The 21982-nt window shown below is 41.4% G+C and overlaps 2 protein-coding genes across 2 annotated transcripts; one reads left to right on the top strand and one right to left on the bottom strand.

Annotated features, from left to right (window-relative positions):
• On the top strand, window positions 1-16678 carry stat6 (signal transducer and activator of transcription 6, interleukin-4 induced). Its single transcript, XM_062392066.1, has 20 exons — window positions 1-489; window positions 5091-5236; window positions 5453-5597; window positions 6487-6567; window positions 7345-7525; window positions 8704-8795; window positions 9196-9344; window positions 9765-9881; window positions 9992-10159; window positions 12421-12508; window positions 12591-12713; window positions 13152-13244; window positions 13502-13705; window positions 13791-13885; window positions 13979-14112; window positions 14633-14782; window positions 14897-14957; window positions 15060-15110; window positions 15406-15522; window positions 15633-16678. Exons 2-20 carry the CDS (start codon window positions 5103-5105, stop codon window positions 15691-15693), a joined length of 2244 nt encoding a protein of 747 aa, XP_062248050.1. The 5' UTR covers window positions 1-489; window positions 5091-5102; the 3' UTR covers window positions 15694-16678.
• A 1623-nt stretch (window positions 16679-18301) lies between these two features.
• On the bottom strand, window positions 18302-21157 carry mipa (major intrinsic protein of lens fiber a). The gene is made up of 4 exons (XM_062392079.1): window positions 20441-21157; window positions 20097-20261; window positions 19921-20001; window positions 18302-19817 (listed from the first exon to the last, which is right to left on the bottom strand). Exons 1-4 carry the CDS (start codon window positions 20798-20800, stop codon window positions 19632-19634), a joined length of 792 nt encoding a protein of 263 aa, XP_062248063.1. The 5' UTR covers window positions 20801-21157; the 3' UTR covers window positions 18302-19631.
• Between the last annotated feature and the right edge of the window lie 825 nt (window positions 21158-21982).

A 21982-nucleotide genomic window follows, 5' to 3' on the forward strand; every position in this document is an offset into this window, starting at 1 on the left:
GTTGTTTCTGCCCTGGCGCATTGAGGCCGGCAGGGCGCACGCTTTGTTTGTGGATCTGTGAAACGGGGTTTAACCAGAGGGGCCAGTGTGCGCGGCGTGTGTGAGTGTGTTTGTGTGTAGGTATATGTGCCACATCTGTTGCGCACCGGGGGTGACAGTGAAGACATCAGGGCTCGCACATCACGTTCACGACTAGTTCAAACTTGAACTTGAGGGCATCAAGGGCAGGAAATAATAACGCGCGGTGACACGACGTGAACAGGGAAGTGACTGAATCCACCCTGGCTTTCTGAGCGAGTGAGAGTTTACGGCTCGGTACGAAGAACTGGCCTTGGTTCCAGGACCAGTGGGACAGGGGCAGCGATACAGTGGGTGATGGAGGGAGGACGTGCGGAGTAACACTTACTGGATGAGCTGCTTTCCACTCAAGAGGAAGAAGAGAAGGAGCCCAGCGCTTATCACTGTTGTGAAATCTGCCTTAAACTGAAGGTAAGAGTCGACGCAGTGTGTCGCTTTAGTGAGGCCTAGCCCGCTGCGAGAACTGTGCGTAAAACTGGTCTCAACGTTTGTTAAACAAATAAAAAAACAAAACCAACAGACTGCAGAAGTATGTGTGTGTGTGTGTGTGTGTGTGTGTATGTGTGTTTGTGTGTGTGTGAGAGAGAGCGAGAGAGTCGTATATCCTCGTATACTTCTTCAAAACTTTGATAAAGTTAGGACGTCTTTTTTTTTTTTAAATAGATCCAAATGTAGGTTCACTTTCAATCATTGTCTTGTTTGTTCGTGTAATGTCGGAGTTATTTAAAAAGTTGCAGCAATAGTGTTGTTGTTTTTTACTTATTAGGAAAGTTATTGTTCCTGGTATTCATGCTAAGCCCATGTGATCACATGTTGATATTGTTAGAAATACAGTTTATTCCATGTTGTATTATTAGCTCCCCAAATAACATATCATGTATATTTGTATATGAACTCCAACTTGAAAGTTGAATTAACCCTTTAATAACTAAAGGAAACTGTATTGATATAGCACCTTTGAAAACCCAGTTACAAGTTGAGTTAAGGCAATGACAAACAATGGTAAACAGTTCTAAAGCAGTTTGAAGATCACAAAGCGATACAGGACATATACAGAGACTGTATTTAATGTGATTATGTATCTTGCATATACAAGTGGGGTGTTAAAAGCAAGTTATAAAGGCAGTTTGGTTTGTGTACATTTAATACTGTATTGTAAAGATAAGGGCAGATCAATAACATTATTGAAATAATCATTGCAATAAAATAGCAACATAACTACGATATATATATCAACATACTGCGTATAGATTGTGCAAGAACAGTGAGGAGGTTTAACACACAATTCATTTACCTAGATAGGTGAGTTTAAAACCACAAACCTCACTCAGGAGAAAGAATCTGTCTTTATCAAATCAAATAGTTTGATTGGTTTGAATGTTGAGGCAACAAAGAGTTAAATCGTCAATATATTCATAAAAAATATCTAGTACATAATCTGCTAATGTATTGAGATGACCCAGAAAACCATGTCTGGCCTCAGAGGGTTTCACATTAGTTTAGTATGTTTACCAAATATCTGTCTTGTTTACTATGTTATGTCTATATACAAAGTGTGTTGCATTTTTTACGGGCCTCTGAGGAGTGTTAATAAAGTTGGCTTGATGCACAGTGCGATCATGGGAACAGTTTGCCTACAAGGCTCTTTGCCGGAAAGCTTTTGCATTTGGTTAACTAGGTTACGGTCCATTTGCACCCAAACATTGATCTTTTCTTAAACCTAACAAAGATTTGTTTTCTTGACCTAACCAAACTGTGCCTGAGAACCAAAATCAGAAAGCTCTCCTACCAGTAAGACTTTCTGACTTCTTCAGACATGTCAGCAACAAAACATTTTTCTGAACTTCACCCGAAATTAGAGGAAGTTTTTCATCACTTATGCAAGAAAGTTTGGGCCTTTGACTTGCAGAGTACGTCTGTAAACTGGTGCTTTTCGTGGGAGGAGATTCGTTGAAGATAAGTGGTCTTTGTGAGTTGATGCGGTTTGATACTGGAGATGGAGGAAACTGGTCTAAGAGGTTTTCGGCAGTGGATGTTTCAGGAAGGAAAGATAATCTCCCATGCATTAGTATGCACAAGGGATCAATTACCCTGCATGTACATCCATGATGTGCAAGATAAGAGCGAACTGAGGGAAATTGGGAAATAACTCTAGTGTCAATGGGACTTGGACCTGCTTGTTTATTGAACCTCCAAGATCTGGTCTTTAGAAATGAAAATGGTTGTGCACTTAATGTGCAGTGTCCCAGTGCATTATATAGTGAAGCCTCATCAGGGAAATTTATTGCAAATGGCTGACCCTTTGATACTACTGCAGATTGCTTCTTGCCACCCACTTTGTCTGTCTGAGTCTCCTCATAGCTTTGTGCCCCATGTCCTTACGATGCACAGTGATACCAACACACTCCCAACACCAGGAACTTGGACCAGGGAACAGTTGATCAGGAGCTCTACAGGTCTGACACCCCCACCCTCTGCAAAAAGCTGCAGAATTACCATGTTTTGAGTCAAACCAAACTTCCAGTATTTCCCATGCAGAGGTCAAAATTTAACCATAAGCTCATGTCGACAAAGTCATACAAAGTGGTACTGTGAGGGTGATGTGTTGAGCCTAGATGCAGGGCTTAAGGTTCAAGTAGTTGGGACTCGCATCAGAGCGTTCAATTTTTGTATGGCTACTTAAACAGTGACTACAGCATTGAAGCGTGCCTGCTATTGTCTGTGCAAGCCAGATTAAGGAGCAAAGGCTCTATAATTAACTGTATGTTTGCTATTATAAGACTATGATGAAGGTTTGATTCTGCCGCCGTTCAGTCCTTTTGTGCGAGATTATCCAAATGTTTAGCGGCTTCTTTATGAGTAATGCACAACACTCCATTACTTCAGTGTGACTCACAATAATGGCTCCTGTCAAACAGTCATCAGGAAGATGGGGCGGTGTGGCCTAGTGGTTAGAGTGGTGGCTCTCCAACAAGAAGGTTGCTGGTTCAAACCCCACTCTCACCCATCTGCATTCCGAAGTGTCCATGGCAAGATCCTGAACCCCTAAATGGCCCCTTGCATTTGGTTAACTCGGTTACAGTCCATTTGCACCCAAACATTGGTCTTTTCTTAAACCTAACCAATTAGTGTACTAATTGTAAGTCGCTTTGGACAAAAGCGTAAAGGTGTGATTGTGTGTCCGAAGCGCTGCAGGCAATTGTTGGTTTCACCTTCACGTTGCCAGGAGACAGCTGTGAAGTTTCGACGGGTTTTTGTGGTTCTCTCTACGCATAGGAAGTGAAGAAAGCTACAAAGACATGTTTGCTTGGTTTTTGCCAACAACAGATTTCGGATATCTAGATCTGTCAGTGTTGGAGTGCATGTTTTCCATATTTTTATTTCACCTACATGCAGCAGTTTTGAATTCAGTTCTAAGTTTGTTTATTGCTGTATTTAAAACATCACATAGCTCCGTACCACAGGCCTCTATTGCTGTGAAACTACACAGTGCCTGTCCATGTTCCTTCTTTGTGATGAACATGGGCACTGTAGTCGATTTTAATTTAATCCCACATTAATTCCGAAATTATATTCAACCATGGTAACAGTGAAGTTTTGTTAAAGAAAAAGTACAAATAACTAGACAAAGATGGACTCAAGTCATCCACTGAGAGATGTCAGGCAGACAGGAAGTTTCTGCTGCTACTTGTGTTTCAAATTGGGGAAAAGAGAGGATTAGTTGGGTGTCATCAGCATAGCTGTAATAGGAAAAGTCATGTGAGTGAATGACAGAATCGAGAGAGTTGGTGTACAGAGAGAAGAGGAAAGAACCCAGGACGGAACTTTGAGGGACCCCAGTAGTGAGAGGACAAGTTTCAGACACAGATCCTCTCCAAGTTACCTGGTCATCACGGCCGTTGAGGTAGGATGAGAGCAGGGAGAGAGCAGAGCCTGAGACACACAGAGCCTGAAGAGAGGAAATAAGGATCTGCAGGTTCACTGTGTCAAATGCAGCAGAAAGATCTAGAAGAATAAGATCAGAGGAGAGAGAAGCTGCTCTAGCAGTGTGAAGTTGCTCAGAGACAGCAAGGAGGGCAGTTGAGTGGCCTGCCTTGAAACCAGACTGGTGAGGGTCAAGAAGTTTGTTATGGTGAAGATAGAAGGAGAGTTGATTAAAGATAGCTCGCTAAAGAGTTTTGGTAAGAAAGAGAAGAAGAGAGACAGGTCTGTAGTTGTTAACTTCAGACGGGTTGAGGGTGGGTGACTTCAGGGGAGGGATAACTCTTGCCTCCTTCAGAGAGTTAGGGAAACATCCAGTTGATATGGAAGGGTTTGATAAGATGGATGAGAAAAGGAAAAAGGTCAGGAGCAAAAAAACTGGGGATCGTGAGATGGGATGGGGTCAAGGTGGCAGGTGGTTAGGCGGGCGGAGGTTACCAAGGTAAGAACTTGATTGAAAGACAGGGGGTGAAAGAAGAAAGCAAAGGGGATGAGATGAAGTTTAACGAAATGTTGTTATGTATGTCATCTATCTTTTTTGTAAAATAATTGGTAGAAGACTGGAAGGAGGAAGGGGAGTGGGGGGGGTAGAGGAGGTTGGAAAAGATGGAGGGGACATTTTTTGGGCGTTAGAAAATGAGGATTGAGTTCTAGTTAGGTAAAAATAGCTTTTGGCTGCGGAAATCGAGGCAGAGAAAAATGATAGAAGAGATTGATAAGTGAGGGGGTCGTCAGGGTGTTTAGATTTCCCATTACATTTTGGTATAGATGCGGGTCAGGGAGCAGATCAATTAGTTTTTTTACTTTCTTTACATTGCGGGTCAGGGACAAATTCATGGATCTTAATGAAAAAAGTTTTGTGAAGCTCAATTTAATTTAGGGGCTGTTTGGGCTCAGCAGGGCAATTCTAGTTCTATAATATTAGAGTTTTTGATTAAAATAAAATGCCGTTTTGTGTTTTGAATCACTGAGAAATGTAGTAAAATTGAATATTCATGCGTAATATGTCTTACCACTCTGATTTTTTGTAGCCCTGCTTGATCATGGCCCAGTGGCAACACATGTCCCAGCTTATCCAGCGCCTGCCTGATGACATCGTCAACAACCTCTATCCCCCAAACCTCTTCCCCATTGAAGTCAGACACTTTATAGCTGAATGGATTGAGAACCAAAGATGGTACACAAATGCACACAAACACACACACACATGCACCATACATAGACATATGATGACATGTTGAGCAAGCGTGCTGAGGATTTCATTGAATATTGTGTTTGCTGGCTCATGAGCTCTTGTCTGTGTGTGGCTCTGTTAGAAGCACATCTTACATGCCCGTGTGTGTGTGTATGTGTGTGTTTTTGTGTTTGTGTGTGTGTGTGTGCATGCTCAAAGGGACGACTTTTCGCCGGAGAATGTGGAGCAAGAGAGCCAGGCCCGAGCTCTTTTGGACCAGATCATCATCATGTTGCAGCAGAATGCTCAGCAGAATGCGAATGTGGTGGTCAAGATGAAGTTGATGCAGATCAGCAGGTCCATGGTAGGAGAACTGCATGACTCAGATCTGGTTTAAGTGCCTCCCTTATTTCCTACTTAGAATCAGAGAGTTCTTCTGTTGAGGTTGGATGTAGCCATTGTATTCTGTATAATATCCAGCAGCTGCCAATGGTCACAGCAGCTCTGTGTCTGAAATCACTTACTACTCACTCAAAAGTAAATTTTTGTATTTGTATTTTGTAATCACGACTTATCAAGCAATATATACAATTGTGCTTTGCATTTGTTCTGCATGAAATACAAATGGCCACCAGACGAGAGTAGAGAATATAGTATATTGAAAAAACAAAAGATTTTCATGTCTGACAAAAAAATACTTGAGCCTCAAATGTGACATAGTGGAAGGGAGAAGCAAACAGAAAAGCATTGATTTTAATGAATAATATGAAATATGATGATGTGGCTAGTTTTAGTTGTGCAACAGCAATGATTTATTTAACGGTTCAAAAGAAAATGAGTCGCGTTCAAAAGTGTTTTATTTATTTTACTGATGAGCTGAGTATGTAGTCCTTTACATAGAACTTCCTACTCAGTAGGACGGAGTGAATGAGTGAGTGACTTCACACACACCCTGAGTGATGCAAGACAGGAAGAGAGACAGGAAAACACTCTCTGGAGTAATCAAAGACATTTGTGAGGCAGTAGAAAAGGTGACGGGTGCCTTCAAATAAACTTCAAGAAAGAAAAAAAACATGAATACCTTTTTGATAACTAAATACCAGTAAAAATACCTACACTTTTTTTTACATATGTTTCTGCCAACCTGCTACAACATGAATTCAGACAAGTTAACATGGCATCGGCTAAATGTACCATGGTCATCAGAAGCTGTATCATAGATGGATCCAATGGGACATGTGGTTTCTTTACAGACTGGGTTTCAACGGCAGCCACTACAGTTTGCAGTGCTCGTCAGGGACGTCCTCAGGAAGGAGCGGGGTCTGCTCAACACGGTGAGAACCTCATTAACTCACACAGTTTGTCAAAACAATGCAGTTACAGAGAAGCTGACATCGTTCACTAATTCACAAGCTTTGTTGGAAAATCAAACGCAGGACATCTAATTCTACACTTAGCCATTCTTCATCAAAATGTCTTAAAACAACTCAAACTTCATGTTCTATATTTTGTAAACTTGTGTACTTGTATCATCCAAAATGTTTCCAACAATGTTCAAACCGGGGGAAATCCTCATCTTTAGTTCAACTAACAGGGGTTTCACTTTGGTGGCCTTTTAATTGCGTCATATCCGCTTTACCCTCGGTTTTGCCCATCTGCACTAAAGCTTCAAGGATAAATAATGGATGACAACGGTGAAACACACTACCCGGCAGATAGCCAATCACCCACTTGAAATGGATCACATTATTCAGTGCTGTTTACATAGCACTTCAACACATGACCTCATCTGTGAACAGTATTTGTCTGAGCCACACCAGATAGATTTAGATCTACAATGGTGGTGGAGAAGATAACTCCCATGACCCATGCTGCTTAATGATGTCATCAAATTAGGACTTTTGTAATTGTTTTGATTAAGAGACCCCTAGTGGCCAAATTGAAGATACAATTGAATTGAATTGTATGTTTATTTATAATGATGTAGGTTTATTGCATATCTTTGTATATGGACCCCTCTTTATATGCACTACAATCAATCATTGTAAAACATAGCATGCTCTCAATGTCTCTCTTTGTTAAATTAATAATAATGTGTACACTATGTGTAGCCCACTCAGATCCCCAGCCCTCCCGCATACCAGTATGAGAGTGGAGAACCGTCGTTCCCCAACATGCAGGATGTGGACCACCTGGTTCTGAAGGTGCTGGAGGTCCAGAACATTCGACAGAAAATGCACCAGCTCCAGGAAGAGCTCAACTGGGAGAGACAGAACTATGAGGGTTTACAAGGTGACACACACACACACACACACACACACACACACACGCAAACAAATTTAGAGACTTTCTGCAGAAATGCCTTTATTCATTTTCACAATAATAAAATACTAAAATCAGCCGATATTGACTGAAAATGGAGTAAGACTATTTCAGTTCCTCTTTAATAAAACAAAAGTCGCTTCTATATTAACAGTTTCAGTTTCGTTTTTTCGAGTTTTTAATAGTTTTTAGTTTCGGTTTAACTGTGATATGAAGTTTAATCAGTAGGGAATTTACTCATAACCTCATTCAGTTTTATTTTTTTAAATTACATGCAATTTATATCTATTTTTGGCAGGAAATTTTGTGACATATAGGTTGAAATGTTAGAATGTTAGTTGTAGTCTATATATAAACTATATTGTTAAAAGTTGACGCATAAATCTTTGAGTCATTGTTGTAGGAAAAAAATATTACATGTCAGAAGTTTAACATTTCAATATAAAACAGCGAGGGGCAAAGAATGGAGCCCTGAGGTGCTCCCAACTTTTCAAATCAGGAAAACCACTGATGAAATCAAAGCTGATGATGGCTGCCTCTCGTTCTGTTGAGTTACTTCCAAGTTAGAAAGTGGTGAACATTTTCTAATTCGGGAGGAATTTTCATACAGGCTTTCCTCTACTCTGTCATTTTTAAATGATGCTGTAAATGTGTCTTCATTGCGTCTACACTGAATAATTCCCCACCAGGGTTAGGGTTTCAATATTGTCCTTGCTTTCTCAGAGAAGAATTAACGGATCTAGTAAAAATCTGACATGTTTAGAGGACTGATATTTAGGAGTGTTTAAAAATTTGTGGCAGATTTGAAGAAGAATCTAGTCAATTTAGAAGTGGGTTTTATACAGACTTTCTGAGGCCTGAGTGGTCTTTTATTTGATTTTTTTCTGATCAACACTGCAACTACTGTAGTACTTGGCATTCCAGCTGTACATAAAATTATTATATTTAGCCCAGCTATGACTCTGTCTTTGTTAACTTGGCATGTTCAAGTGTGCTCATTCTAATCTGTTTTACCAAAGAGGGCCTTTTTAAAAGATTTGTACGTCAGTGTTAAAAATGAGTGTGTTTTCTTAATAGAAAAATGCCCACAGTTTTCTCCATCCACCTGCGGTGTACAAACGACTCAACATATTATTGTATTCCTACAGGGCCAATCCAGCAGAACGGACTGGATGCCAAAAAATCTGAAATCCAGAAACACATCCAGCAGTTGGAGTACAATGTGAATGCAATGGCCACGGTGAGCTGGGCACTAGTTTAATTAGCCAGTGTCAACATTACTGGCAACTGATGGGAACTGATTATTCTTTTTGTATATAAAACCACAGGAAATTAAATAAGTGTCATATCAAAACAGTTCAGACAAATGTCCTCAGTAGAACACTGCTCTAAAGTCAGAGCTTGACATTTTTAGTCATCTAATAATCCCACTTCCTCAAGTACAAGTCTCTCACTATCACCATTATACATTTAGAAACTAAAACAATCCATATAATTGTTGGGCCTAATGTTGGTATGAAATAACTTGTTAGTGCAGGAACAGTACGTAATATTTCTGTGTTTGTGTGCATGATGGTTATTGACATTCACATTCATGCACGTCAAGGTGTCAGTTTAATGTGTTTGGATACTGGTTGTAGAAACGCTTCCAGCTGCTGCAGGAGTGTGTGGACTGTCTGGACCAGTGTCAGGTCCGACTGCTCAGCAGGCTGAAGGCGTGGAGGTGGGAGCAGTGCAAGGCCGCCATCGGACAGCCCTTTGATGAAAACCTCAACCCCCTGCAGACCTGGTGAGGTGCACCCCCCTTATTCATTAACTTTGTCTTATCCAAGTTAAACCACACACCTAATTAGACATGACATCTAAGCAAGAGTGAATAGAAGAAAGAAAGTTATATCTGAGGAACGCCTTCAGACAAGTTCTTCACATTTGTCACAAACATTCCATAGAACTGAAGATTGGACAAATCAGCATTTGGTGGTAAGAGGTCAAAGATCAAACCCTAACCATAAAATAATCAAATTAAGTGAGATGAGAATGTTTTCAAAATTATATTTCTGGCCATTATTTAATGTTCTATCTCAGCAAATGTGATATATTTCACATTAGGTCAGTTACGATGGTGACTTATTATTCTTTGTTGGCTTTGGCATTTTTTGTCTAGTATTTGTCTTTAAATATTTTTTCTTATTACTCATTTTTCTGTTAGGTGTGAGCAGCTTCTTGGGGTGAACGGTAACCTGCGACAGGAGTTGATGCTGATAGTGGAACACATCCCAGAGCTCCAGGAACGACTGAGGCAACTTCAACAGGTTCTGATTCAAAGGTAGCACAGTCACATTAGTTCTTTGTCTGTATGTATTCCAATTTCTTTTAAAAATCTGTGACACATTTTAAACATGGTCTTCTCACTCATGTAGCTGATGTTTCCTGCAGCTCTCTTATAGTGGACAAGCAGCCCCCGCAGGTCATTAAGACTCAGTCAAAGTTCTCCACCACTGTGCGATATCTGCTGGGGGAGAAAGTGGCTCCTGGGAAGCCTGTGGTGCTGAAGGCGCAAATCATTAATGAACTGCAGGCCAGGAACCTGGGCAGTGTCCCTGGGTGAGTCATGCATATATACAATTATATATATATATGTACAGTAAAATGACAGATTACAGTTTATGACTGAGTCTGAAGTCTAACAGAGTTTTTTTTTTCCCTTAATGGAACAAAGAAATAAACGTTCTTGAATGTGTTCTGTTAGTTTCTTTAGTTTTTTTATTAAAACATGAAAACATGTATCTCTAAACTGTTACAATGATTACAGAATCATAAACAATGAAATAATTTACGATATTAAAGATTTGAGATGTCATTTAGCATTTTATTGACACTATTAGCAAGATTTACTAGATCAATAAAGCTCCATTATCCTTTGTCATAATTCCAAGGAGGTAATATTTATCACCCTCTTCTGTTTGTTTGTGGTTTTACATTTACATTATGGTGCAGAACCAGGAATTTTCTCGTTCTTGGTTGTCTTATGACAAATAAATCCCGATGGCTATCAATCACTTCCTTTTTCTTTTATATTTTATTTTCTACAACAAGAAGTCGACAGTCATGTGTAGGATTGTTCAGACTTGGCGGTGGTATGAGCTCGATCTAGTTCCGAAAAAGTCTGGGATTTAAAAACAAATATTCTAGTAGCTTCTCTGATATCTAGCGGCAGTCTGTTCCTCCATTTTGGAGCATATTTTACGAAAGCTGGATCTCCGATTGTCTTTCGCCTGTATTTGGGAACCTCTGCTAGACTTACTGCAGATTACCTCAGAATTCTAGAGGGGACATAGTTAACTAGAGAGTCAGCCTTGTAACTCTGTCCTAGTCTGTTCAGAGCCTTGTATGTAAGGAGGAGAACCTTAAAGTTTATCCTGTGTGAAAGTGACCAGTGCGAAGCAGCTAGAACTGGACTAATGTATTCCCTCCTCTTGGTTCTGGTTATGAGTTCTGAACAGTGTTGGGCAAGTTACTGAAAATGAGTATATTAGTTATAGTTACTAGTTACTTTGTTTAAAAGTAATTTAATTACTTCACCAGTTACTGTATATCAAAAGTAATTAGTTACTAGGGAAAGTCACTTTTAAGTTACTTTTATGTCTGCTTTAAATGTAATGAATATGAATAGTACTGAACAGTTAAACACAATAAACATATTTTTGTAATCAACAGGGCAACAGGCCTTCAAATAAAGCAGTAGTCATTTGTCACACCCTACGCCAGAAACCTGGGTGTCATCCTCGACTCTGAACTCTGTTTTGACAAACAGATTAGTAATGTGGTCAAAACTAGTTTCTACCAACTTAGAGTGATTTCCCGCCTCAAAACCTTCCTATCTCATAAAGACCTGGAGATATTAATTCATGCCTTTATTACATCACGGCTGGACTATTGCAATTCCCTCTACCTCGGCCTCCCCCAATCCTCACTCAGACGTCTACAGCTGGTTCAAAATGCAGCTGCACGTCTTTTAACTGGCACCAAGAGGCGCCCTAACCCTAACCCTCAGATCTGAGTCTAAGATAACACCTAGACACATCACATCAAGGGAGTTAGCTGATAGTGTTAGAGGGTTATCAACGTTTGGGTAAGCAGCAATGTACAGTTGTGTATGATCTACGTAACTATAGAAGTAAATATTGTACACTCTGATGATGTCTTCCAGTGGCAGCATGTACAGTGAGAATAATAAAGGTCCAAGGCCGCACCCCTATCCAGCCCCCACAACAGCATTTCAGTCAGACAACTCATGTTCAAACAGGTTTAGTGTTTGGCGTCTAGTTTCCAACTTAATCACTCCCCAATATGATGCACATGAATGATTGGTGTGATGAGCAAATACTTGTAACCCCCCCGCCTACAGGTGGATGCTAGGTTGGTGGAGGGCTGAAGCAAGTGGTAGAAATACTGCAGCAGCAGTGCGCGCAAAGGGGGTGATGGGAAATGTCTCTATGCTTAAATAGACCGCCTAATAAGGTGGGTGTGTATTATAGATGGTTGTGGAGAGTGAGGTATGTCACATGATGCATGTCACATGATTGGAGCAGGGCAGCTCGAGTTGGCGGCCTGAACCAGCTCGTGGGGTTCGCTTCATTTTAGCTTGTCAGAAACTTGATCTCCAACACTGACAGAACTTTCTCCCTTTTATGTTCGTTATTAATGAAATCACACATCACAAATTTTGTTTAGTTCTCAGCAAACTTTTATTGTTTTCTAAATTAATCCAATGCAAATAGAAATGCCCTGAAAATAAATTACAAAAAGTTCCTAAGGTACATGACGTAAGAATCCGCATTGAACCTTTGTTATGATGTCTGCAGTGATAATGTCGGGGAGCTGATCAACAACACGGCCATCCTAGAACACAACACAGCCAGCAAGAGCACATGTGCTACCTTTAGGAATATGGTATGTATTGAGATTCATCAGCTGAGATTTAGTTAATGTTCTGTCCCACTAGCCAATGTAAACTCTTATTTTGGTTCAACAGTCCATCAAGAAGATCAAGAGAGCCGACAGAAAGGGATCAGAGTCTGTGACAGAGGAGAAATTTGCTCTCCTGTTTTCCACAGAGATCACCATCACAGGCTGTGACACTCCCTACAGGATACAGGTGTGTAGGGAAACCAGTTTCCACAGATCTCCCCTCATTCGTCAGCTCACACGCTTCATTTAACAGCCACAGAAGTGGTAAACTGATCAAGGATAGTTATGTGAGGAGGGGGGGGGGGGGCTTGTGAGCGCCGGCGCGTAGCAGTATTTCCGTTTCGGTTGCGGTGAGGAAGGACACACGGTCCGAAGCGGAGTGACCCGGCTCTGCCCGGTCCTGATGCGGCTACGAGCGCTGGGGCGGGTCCCCTGCTGCTCCTCCGGTACTGGAGCGACGGGGACCCGCTGCGGGGACCCGCTGCCCTATAAAAAACTATAAAACTATATAAACTATACACTAACACTATAAACTATAAAAGATTCAACATGTTGCCGCTGTAAAACATTATTTAAAATCGTATGTGATTTGTTTCTCCTTTGTTTGATCGTTCAACGATTTTAGATGATCTCGCTGCCGGTGGTAGTCATTGTCCACGGAAGTCAAGACAACAACGCTCTGGCCACCATCATTTGGGACTGTGCTTTTTCTGAACCAGTAAGTGTCACATTAGTCTTTGTTTAACTTTTCTAATAATATCCACTATTGCGTCTTATGCTACAGTCAACGATGCCAAGGATCACGAAACCCAGACATCCAGGCCAGCTTGCTTCCTGTGCAGGTCGTAACACCATGTATTTCCTTCGGAAAAGTCTATACCGAGACAAAATGTCTGTTGTGAAAAAGGTTTATTGGGTTTCTATGAAGGTGATATCACCGCAGGATTATCACTGTTCGTATGTCTTTGTTATCAGGACAGAGTGCCGTTCGTCGTGCCGGACCGCGTCCCCTGGAGGATGATGTACAGTACTCTCAACAGTAAATTCACCTCTGAGGTCCAGACGAAGCACAACCTGGACCCCTACAACCAGCACTTCTTGGCCCAGAAGATATTTGACAAGCCTGACTTTTCTGACGACTTCAGCAACATGATGGTTTCCTGGGCCCAGTTTAATAAGGTACGCTCAAGTGTATGTCGTCATGCACAGACATACACAGGCCGACATATTCACCCATATCTCACTGTGGCTCTCAATCCTACAGGAGGTTCTCCCGGGTCGACCTTTCACTTTCTGGCAGTGGTTTGAGGGAGTAATGGACCTGTCCAAGAAGCACCTGAAGAGCTACTGGAGCGAAGGGTGAGGAGACTGGACAGATAGTGAAATGGTTCAAATTAGCAGCCTGCTACAAAATGAATAATGACAAGTGTTTCCAATGTTTGTCTCCTTTAGGCTGATATTTGGTTTCATTGGGAAGCAGCATCTCCACCTGATTCTCCAAGACAGGCCCAACGGGACGTTCCTTCTTCGCTTCAGTGACTCAGAGATCGGAGGCATCACCATTGCTTATGTGTCTGCTACTGAGCGTAAGTGTTGGAGGGGGACCAATTATCTTGTTTAACTTAACGAACATTCAATAATAATAAAAAAAAAAAAATCAAATAACTAGTTATAACCAAACTCAATGTACAAATGAGCACAATATACGTAACTGTTATAACAGCTACTTAAAATGACAGAAACCATCTTTTAGAAAGGTTTTTACTTCTTAGTACCTTTGTCCGGCCCACCCTCTATAACATGGAGGAGGAAAGGTTTATGACCTGTACGGCTGCCAGCCACCAGGGGGCGATCAAGGTGATATGGCTTCACTTTTGGGAAGCAGTCATGTTGTCCATCTTTACATACAGTATATAGGGAGGAGATACATATTTCACATGCTGTTATTTGTGTCACCTTTATTGTGATAGAGGTCTTTCAGAGTTCTACATAGTGCTGGGCTCACACGAGTAAAACAGTGGACGTTAGAAGTACAAAGCAATAATAACAACTCTCAGACTTCTCTCACGCACTGAAAAAATTAAATTATATGTTTATTTTTCCAAGATGGGGCCCAGAAAATTCAGAATATCCAGCCCTTCAACAAGAGAGACCTTGAGATCCTCAGCCTTGGTGACCGCATCCGTGACATCAATCACATAACTCACCTGTATCCTGAATTCCATAAACATGAAGTTTTTAAAAAATTCTACTCAGGTAATGTTCCTCATCAAAAGAATGATGGTTTTATGTTTTATTTTCTTAAACCCAAGTGAGGACAGGCAATTAACAGATGGAGGATTTTTTTGTTTTGTGCTCTTGTCCAAACAGAGCCTCAAACATCACCCAGTGGGGGTTACATCCCGGTGACACTGCAAACCAAAATCGGCGTGTAAGGAAGATCTTTATTACAAATAAACCACGTCATCTTATGCACTTACAGTCATTTTGAGAGTAATGGAAAACATTTTAAACATGTTGTCTTTGTGTGCAGTGAAGCTCGCTCAGCGATGCCCCCTCCGCGCATGGCCGATAACTTCCCTGGGTAGGTGTACACTTCTCTTCCTCTCTTTATTTCCAAACCATTATTCCCCTGTGCTGTCCTCCACCAGCCACTGACCAGTCCTCTGCTACTGAGACTGTGTTTGTCTGCACATTTACTTTTGTCCTACCCAGGCTGCCCCCAGGAACCTTTGAGATAATCAGTCAAACTTTTTAAAAGTCGAGAACTTTAGGAGTTGGAGGCACCTTTGCCTCTGTATATACTGGACATCCAGTGTCTTCTTTTTCAGGACAAAATATACATGTTTCCTGGTGACAGTTCCTGCCCTTCTTTTCAGGCAACAGTTCCAGCAGGCGTTCAGCCCGCAGGACTCGATCGCTCAAGACATGGACACTGCAACTAATTCCGAGGTGGAGTTCAGCCCAAACCCTCCTGTTGTCTTCCCAGAGGATCTGTAGGTGTTTCATCTTCATACTAGTGCATGACGTACATTTGCTTTTTTTGTCCTACAGAAATTGTTTTACTCACTGTTGAGGGCCATAACGTGTATGTGTCTGTCTCTAGTCCCAGAGGTAACGACATGGACCTGGATTTGGACAGACTTCTCCGGACACTGGATGAATAACAAGATGTCCCATCAAAACTCTTGTGGAAGGGCAAAGCAGACGTCAAAGAGAGACCCGAGACAAACTCATATGAACCTACTTATCATCATATAAGATAAAGTGTTTGTGCAGACATTCTTCCTTCACTGTCATTTCCCATCTACACCTTCATCTGCCTCTCTTCAGAGACAGATTTTATGTCTCTGGGACTCTGAGCTGGAGGAAGCATGGAATCGTTTTGTGGGCAAGTAAAACTGAGAACAAACCAGAATGAAAAACGCAGTCATTGCTGTCTTCCGGCCTTCTGTGCTTTGTTCTGCACTTTAAAAAACAACCACTTTGCTCTCTATTCCCTGATGCTGGGTTTGTGGCTGTTGATTTCTTTGATACATTTGTGTGAATTCCGGAAAAAAAGTGGATTACTGTATTGATTACAGCGCTTTTACAACAGTGACTAATTCTATGTGATAGCTGACAGTGTGATGTTCATTGAAAGATAAAGGTTAAAAACAGAACAGTGAGCTGGTGGAGATTATATTTCAGGGTATGAATCTTATCACATGAGCACATGTTAGCCTTTGTGTTTGTTGCATATTTGAATGTCAGCTTTACTGTATATAACTCTCCTTGTGATTGGAAAGCTTGAGAAGCCTCTGCTATATTATGTTATTTCAGTCAGTTACACAGTGATGAACAGTATGCATGGTTAATGTTTCATAGCTCAGCTATGGGTCAATAAATGTTTATAGCTCTAACCTATGCTGTGGTATAGTGAGGATAAGAAACATGATAGGAACGTTTTTCACTGAAAATTAAAATGAAAGTGATGATAATGGTGGCAGGCATCATTTATATCATATTAGGTCAATTAATGTATCAACTATACCATCAAGAGAGCACTTATAAATATTACATATAAAAAGGCTTTGCTCGATATTTTAATTTTAATTTCTCCTTGCTTTCTGCGATTCAGTCTGTGTCCAGTGATAAAACTGTGAAACCCAATGAGGTGAGGTTGTGCTGTTTGTCTTTTCTCTGTTTTGAATTTTTAGAGCCATGCAATTCTAAAATATCTAAATAGCTGTGAAGCATTGGAGTTAATTAGAAACTTTGCAATGTTGATCTGACAACAGATGCATTACCTTTCCATCCTAATCATCATCGCTCTAAGTTTAATTTTGTTCTGACTTTAGCATCTTTTAATCACATCTAAATGCATTATCAAAACCAGACCTCCCCCATAAACTAACTTTGGGCTCAATCAGAAGCTTTGCACTAAACCTGACACCACACACAATGCTTGGCATATAATAATACATAGTGTAATAACGTATATCTCAAATATGGTTTGTTGGATGTAGCATGCTTATTCACTGGATGGTAACCATTTATATTCATGTGAATTGTCTTTCATGTTTATACAAATCGTATTACTATGGTGATAAATCTAAATCTCAGTTATTTTCAAAATATAATAAATATTTTTGGTGAATGTACAAGAAATGCGATATTAGTTCTCCCTTGTAACAGCTATTTGTGTCACTACATGGAGGAGTGTATCCTGCATAAGGTGTTGACAACAGATACATTTATAATACCGCAGATATGATTTCTGTTTTTTGTGAGCGGTTATGGGGTTAAGTTCTGTAGTGAATATGTCATAAATGATAACTGTATCTAGTGTCAGCTTCTTTGGGTTAGGGTTAGACAAAAGTATAAAACATCTATTTAAACTCGTTATTTTTAGTGAGTCTAAAAGAAAAAACAGACAAAAAAGGATTGAAAACATAAGACTTTTTTGATTTTTTTTGACATATAAAAATAATGAATCAGTGGCATAGAGATTGGGAAGCGCCTGGTTCCATGAAGGCTGTTCATTGGATGAAAACATATCGTTGTATAACATTATTGGCATCACTTCCATAATCCATCAGCCAAAGAGGAGACATTGCATAACTATGATATTATATTTCCTATCCATCCGGTTTCAACAATCAAGAAATGTGTTGTTTTAAAAAAAAAAAAAAACTTTACACTGTACATCACAAAGCTTTTCCATTAGAATACAAATTCTAATTTCAACATGCCACTAAATTCTACTCAACCACTGCCAGGGAAATCACACTGAAAAAAAAAGTTATGTAGAGGAAGCAGAAGGAGAATCAGCTTACTTGTCTGGTTCAAAGACTGCTCTAGTGAAATTTTGTAAAATGCTCACTTCTCTCAGTGCCCCGTCCCCTTCCCTCCACCCCAGCAGCTTTGGATGTCCCCTCATCGGAGCAGAACAAGACGGCTGCCTCAAAAACAAAGGGAGGAGGTAGGGTGATTATAAGAGGGATGGAGGAGAGAGGGGACGCCAGGGCCAGCGCAGAGCTTCAAAGTTCATGTGCTCTCATAGACCGTATGAAAATAAAGGTGTACATGTGTCACCCTGTACAAACACGCTAAAGAGTTCAGTCGCCTCGCAGTGACCTCCTCCCTTCTCCCGAATATCAGAGAGGGGCTTGAAACTATATCACTCCTAAAGAGCCACCCAGCTCAGCGTCGAAAAGAGAAGGCACCAGGTGTTTGCTTAACACCAGCAAGAAGCCACCACACCTCATGCACTCTGTCATTTCTAACCTGGATGTTGATGTAACAGAGACGCCTCGGTTGTGTCAAACAACACAATTCAACTGGAAAACACGTGTTCGTCATGACAGCTTGTCAGGTTTTGCTCGCTTGGTTTTCTTCCATGGCAGACACGCAAAAGTAAAAAGCAAACCAACTATCACACACCTGTACATGAATCTCGAAAGCTTCAAGGACAAATCCTGTCAGAAGGTAATTTTAAAATGTAGCCCAACACAAATACTGGATAAGTCGTCTCAATCTTGGTAAAAGCCTGATTTCCCACCTACAAAGATATGTGTCACAGCTTTCAAGTTTTGTAAATGTACCTTCATTAAAGGCTAAGCTCAGGAAAGATTTTAATATAATTATGAACGTGTGTGCTTCACTGGATGAGACACAAACTGAATGAATTTGGCTTTAAGATGAATTATCTGCATCTGATATGAAAAGGGGATCTCTCTCTAAAAATAATCTGGAATAAACTCCTGCAATATCAGTGGATGTGGAAAATGAAACATCTTTCACTCAAATATTTTGCATGATGAATCTATAATAATAGTAATAATAATAATAATAATAATAATAATGATAATCTTGTTACAAACAAAGTATTGTGGCAATGAAAAGTGAAAAATAAATGATCCATTAAAACATTCACACAAGCATACACATGCACACAGACATGCATGCACACTCACTCTGGGTTTCTCTCGCTCGCACACACACACGCACATACAACTGAAAAAAAGTGAGCCAAATAAATACTCTTAAATTACAATACGTACATGTAATTTACCCAAAGTTCATGAAACAAAAAAAAAGGATGGGCGAGATCACATCGGATCAAAATGGAAAAGCATGCAGAAGTCCACTGCTCTACTGTAGCTTCACTCCTAGCAGACTACGAAATAGAGAGGAAAAAAAGAGAGAGAAAGGGAAGGATAGAGGGAGAAGACCCTGTCCTGAGCAGTCACAGCCAGGAAGTGACTGACTGACCCACACCGCAGGACACAGGGTGCTTCCTTCAGAGGCAAGTCTTCTTCTAACCCTCCATCTTTTGTCCTGCAGTCCAAGGGAGGAGGTGGAGGTGGGAGGAGGAAGGGTGAGTAGATGCAAAATCAGGCGAGAAGGTCAGGGCTGTGGGTGCCCCTTGGATATAATTCAGTTGTGGGTGCACAATTAGGAGTTCGGTATACGTGTTAGCATTTGTATAGACGCTGAGGAGGTATGTGTGCAGAGACGCTGAACAGGCCGAGGATGGACCGGGAACTGAGGGTGCAGAGTGAGATGTTATGGGTGAGGGATGTGTGGGGAGGGGTCAGAAAACCAATCTTCTATTCAGGACTTATAGAGCTTGTGTCTTGAGCTCGATGGGCTCTCCCCTGGTCTCCTGCTGGCCCTCAGCCTCCGGGGGCCGGATGCCCTTCAGTGTGGCGAGCCTCTCGGAGAGGCCTCGCATACGGGGGAACAGCATAAAGTCATACAGCAGCGCACCCAGGGCTCCACCGATCATGGGACCCACCCAGTACACCTACAAAGTACAGAAATTGTCAGGGATACTAAAAATGTCTCATTACTATGGTTTATAAAATATAAAATATTGTATAAAATATTTACAAATATTATCCTCTTACCCAGTGGTTGACAAAATTCCTGACCAGGACAGCAGGGGCGAAGGACCTTGCTGGGTTCATTCCTGCTCCAGTGTAGTACATCTAAGTCAAAGACAGAGAGAGCAGTTCATGTGATTCAGGACTATCATGGACTGCAAAAACTGTCGTAAACTTCTAGACTGAAGGTTGATTCTTACCCCGAGAAGATGCCCCATGAGCACAGAGAAGCCGATGGCGAGGGCAGCAGAGCCCAGACGTCCGTTGCGCCTCTCATCAGTCACAGCAAAGATGCAGACAACAAGCTGCAGGGTGAGGAAGACTTCCATGGTGGTGGCCATGCCCAGACTGATGCCTGGCTGCAGCTGTGGGATGAGAGGGGTGAAGAAAGGCTGATTAATAGCAAGACACGATTGTTGTATGTGTATATCTTAATGTGCCTTCCTCATATCACGTTTAGAATCATACTGTAAATTTAAAATGTCATGAAAAACTCACTCTGTTCACTTATGGTAATGGCCAGAGAGTATTCTGGTAAACTTACCGTGTTGAGTGCCAGGTTTCCCCTCATGTTGCTGGGTGTGACCCCATACAGCACGGCAGCACCAGCCATTGCTCCGAGACACTGGGCTATGATGTAGAAGAAGGCACGGAACAGGGACATCTGGGAGCCAATCAGGTAGGCAAACGTAACGGCTGGGTTAATGTGACCTCCGCTGATGTGGCCAATGGACTGGATGAGGGTGGCAGCCGCCAGCCCAAAGCAAAATGAAACATGGAGGACATTAAGCGGCCCGGTGGTCCAGCGGAGGGCTGCCCCCAGCCCAAAGAATACGAAGAACATGGTGCCATAGAACTCGGCAAACACCGCCCGCCAGAACGACATAGATCTGAACTCCCACATGGTGCAAAAGGTCAAAAAACAATCTCTGAGCGATGGAGGGATGAGAAGTCAAAAGATGAACAAACTAATCAACTAAAAGGAGATGCCTCTCATGCACAAAAAAAGACAGTTGGAGACCGAAGAAAATAAATCAAATGACAAAAATTCGCCCTCAAACAGACACCGCGTCTCTAAAGCTAGATGCAGTAACACTTAAACTGCTCAACATGCAACTTTCATCCAACCTACTGAATTCTGATTTCTGTCATAGAGAGCTACTGAGTGGAGCAGCACGCCAGTCTCTGTGCATCTATGTGCCAGTCCTGCTGGTCGTTAGTAGAAGTACATGGATGGACAAACGTTAAGCATGTCCTGCAGACTTTCAGCCTCTTTACCAGAGCAGGGGAGCTCAGAGGCCTTTTTATAACACCCCAGGGCAGGAGTAGCCCCACTGATCCCAGGGGAGGAGCCAGTGCACAATACTCCGAATCAAAAACAAAATCAGTTAACCCTTCTCCTGCCCTGACCTCTGTCTGCTCACTCTGAATCCACATTAACAGTTTGCAATTTGTATAAAGTTCAGAAATATTTAAAGCGGAGCTTGACAATTACTTAAACTCATTGACGTGATAATGCTCTAAAAATACTGCACTTGCTTGGGGTAAAAGGTGTTCATGAAAGGAGGACTTGTGGAGATGGGGTTGGTGTAGTAATACAACATCTTCCACTGAGGGATTTCCAGATTTTCAAGGGTTCAGCTACACCTCTGGAGATGGGAGGTGAATATTTAGTCCCTAAATACCACCATGTTTGAAGCACTAACACAAAGTTGTACAAAATCCCTTTCATAACACGTCCGACTCAAAACTTCCCTTATTAAACCTGAAAAGGAAAAACAGTGGCCATGGGGTGGGTAGCATCTTTGAGCTGGTAGGACTGGAAGTGCAGTGGTAGTTTTTCTTTTTCCATTTATTTTGATATTGGTGCACACAAAACATAAATACAAGCACAACTTCAATCTTTAACTTATTTTCCACCATCGTCCGTTCATTGTCTCCCTGGAAATGTACAATCAAACCTTCACTCTAATCGAAACTGTGATCGCCAGAGCCCGAGCACTTTCTCTACTTGTGCTCTGGATTGGTACAAATAAGGTGTGTGGCGGCAGAACTGATTAGGCCAGACGTTTACATTGTGTGCGCT

The sequence above is a fragment of the Platichthys flesus genome, chromosome 7 (genome assembly GCF_949316205.1).
Source record: "Platichthys flesus chromosome 7, fPlaFle2.1, whole genome shotgun sequence".
Taxonomy (NCBI): domain Eukaryota; kingdom Metazoa; phylum Chordata; class Actinopteri; order Pleuronectiformes; family Pleuronectidae; genus Platichthys; species Platichthys flesus.

What these genes read in the sequence shown, in the direction of transcription:
- stat6 (XM_062392066.1), top strand. Translation starts at nt 5,103, where the DNA reads ATGGCCCAGTGGCAACACATGTCCCAGCTTATCCAGCGCCTGCCTGAT. An exon ending in TTTTAAAAAATTCTACTCAG is followed by an intron (nt 14,783 to 14,896) that starts GTAATGTTCCTC and finishes TTGTCCAAACAG; the next exon opens with AGCCTCAAACATCACCCAGT. An exon ending in GTTGTCTTCCCAGAGGATCT is followed by an intron (nt 15,523 to 15,632) that starts GTAGGTGTTTCA and finishes GTCTGTCTCTAG; the next exon opens with TCCCAGAGGTAACGACATGG.
- mipa (XM_062392079.1), bottom strand. Translation starts at nt 20,800, where the DNA reads ATGTGGGAGTTCAGATCTATGTCGTTCTGGCGGGCGGTGTTTGCCGAG. An exon ending in GAAACCTGGCACTCAACACG is followed by an intron (nt 20,262 to 20,440) that starts GTAAGTTTACCA and finishes CTCATCCCACAG; the next exon opens with CTGCAGCCAGGCATCAGTCT. An exon ending in TCATGGGGCATCTTCTCGGG is followed by an intron (nt 20,002 to 20,096) that starts GTAAGAATCAAC and finishes TCTTTGACTTAG; the next exon opens with ATGTACTACACTGGAGCAGG.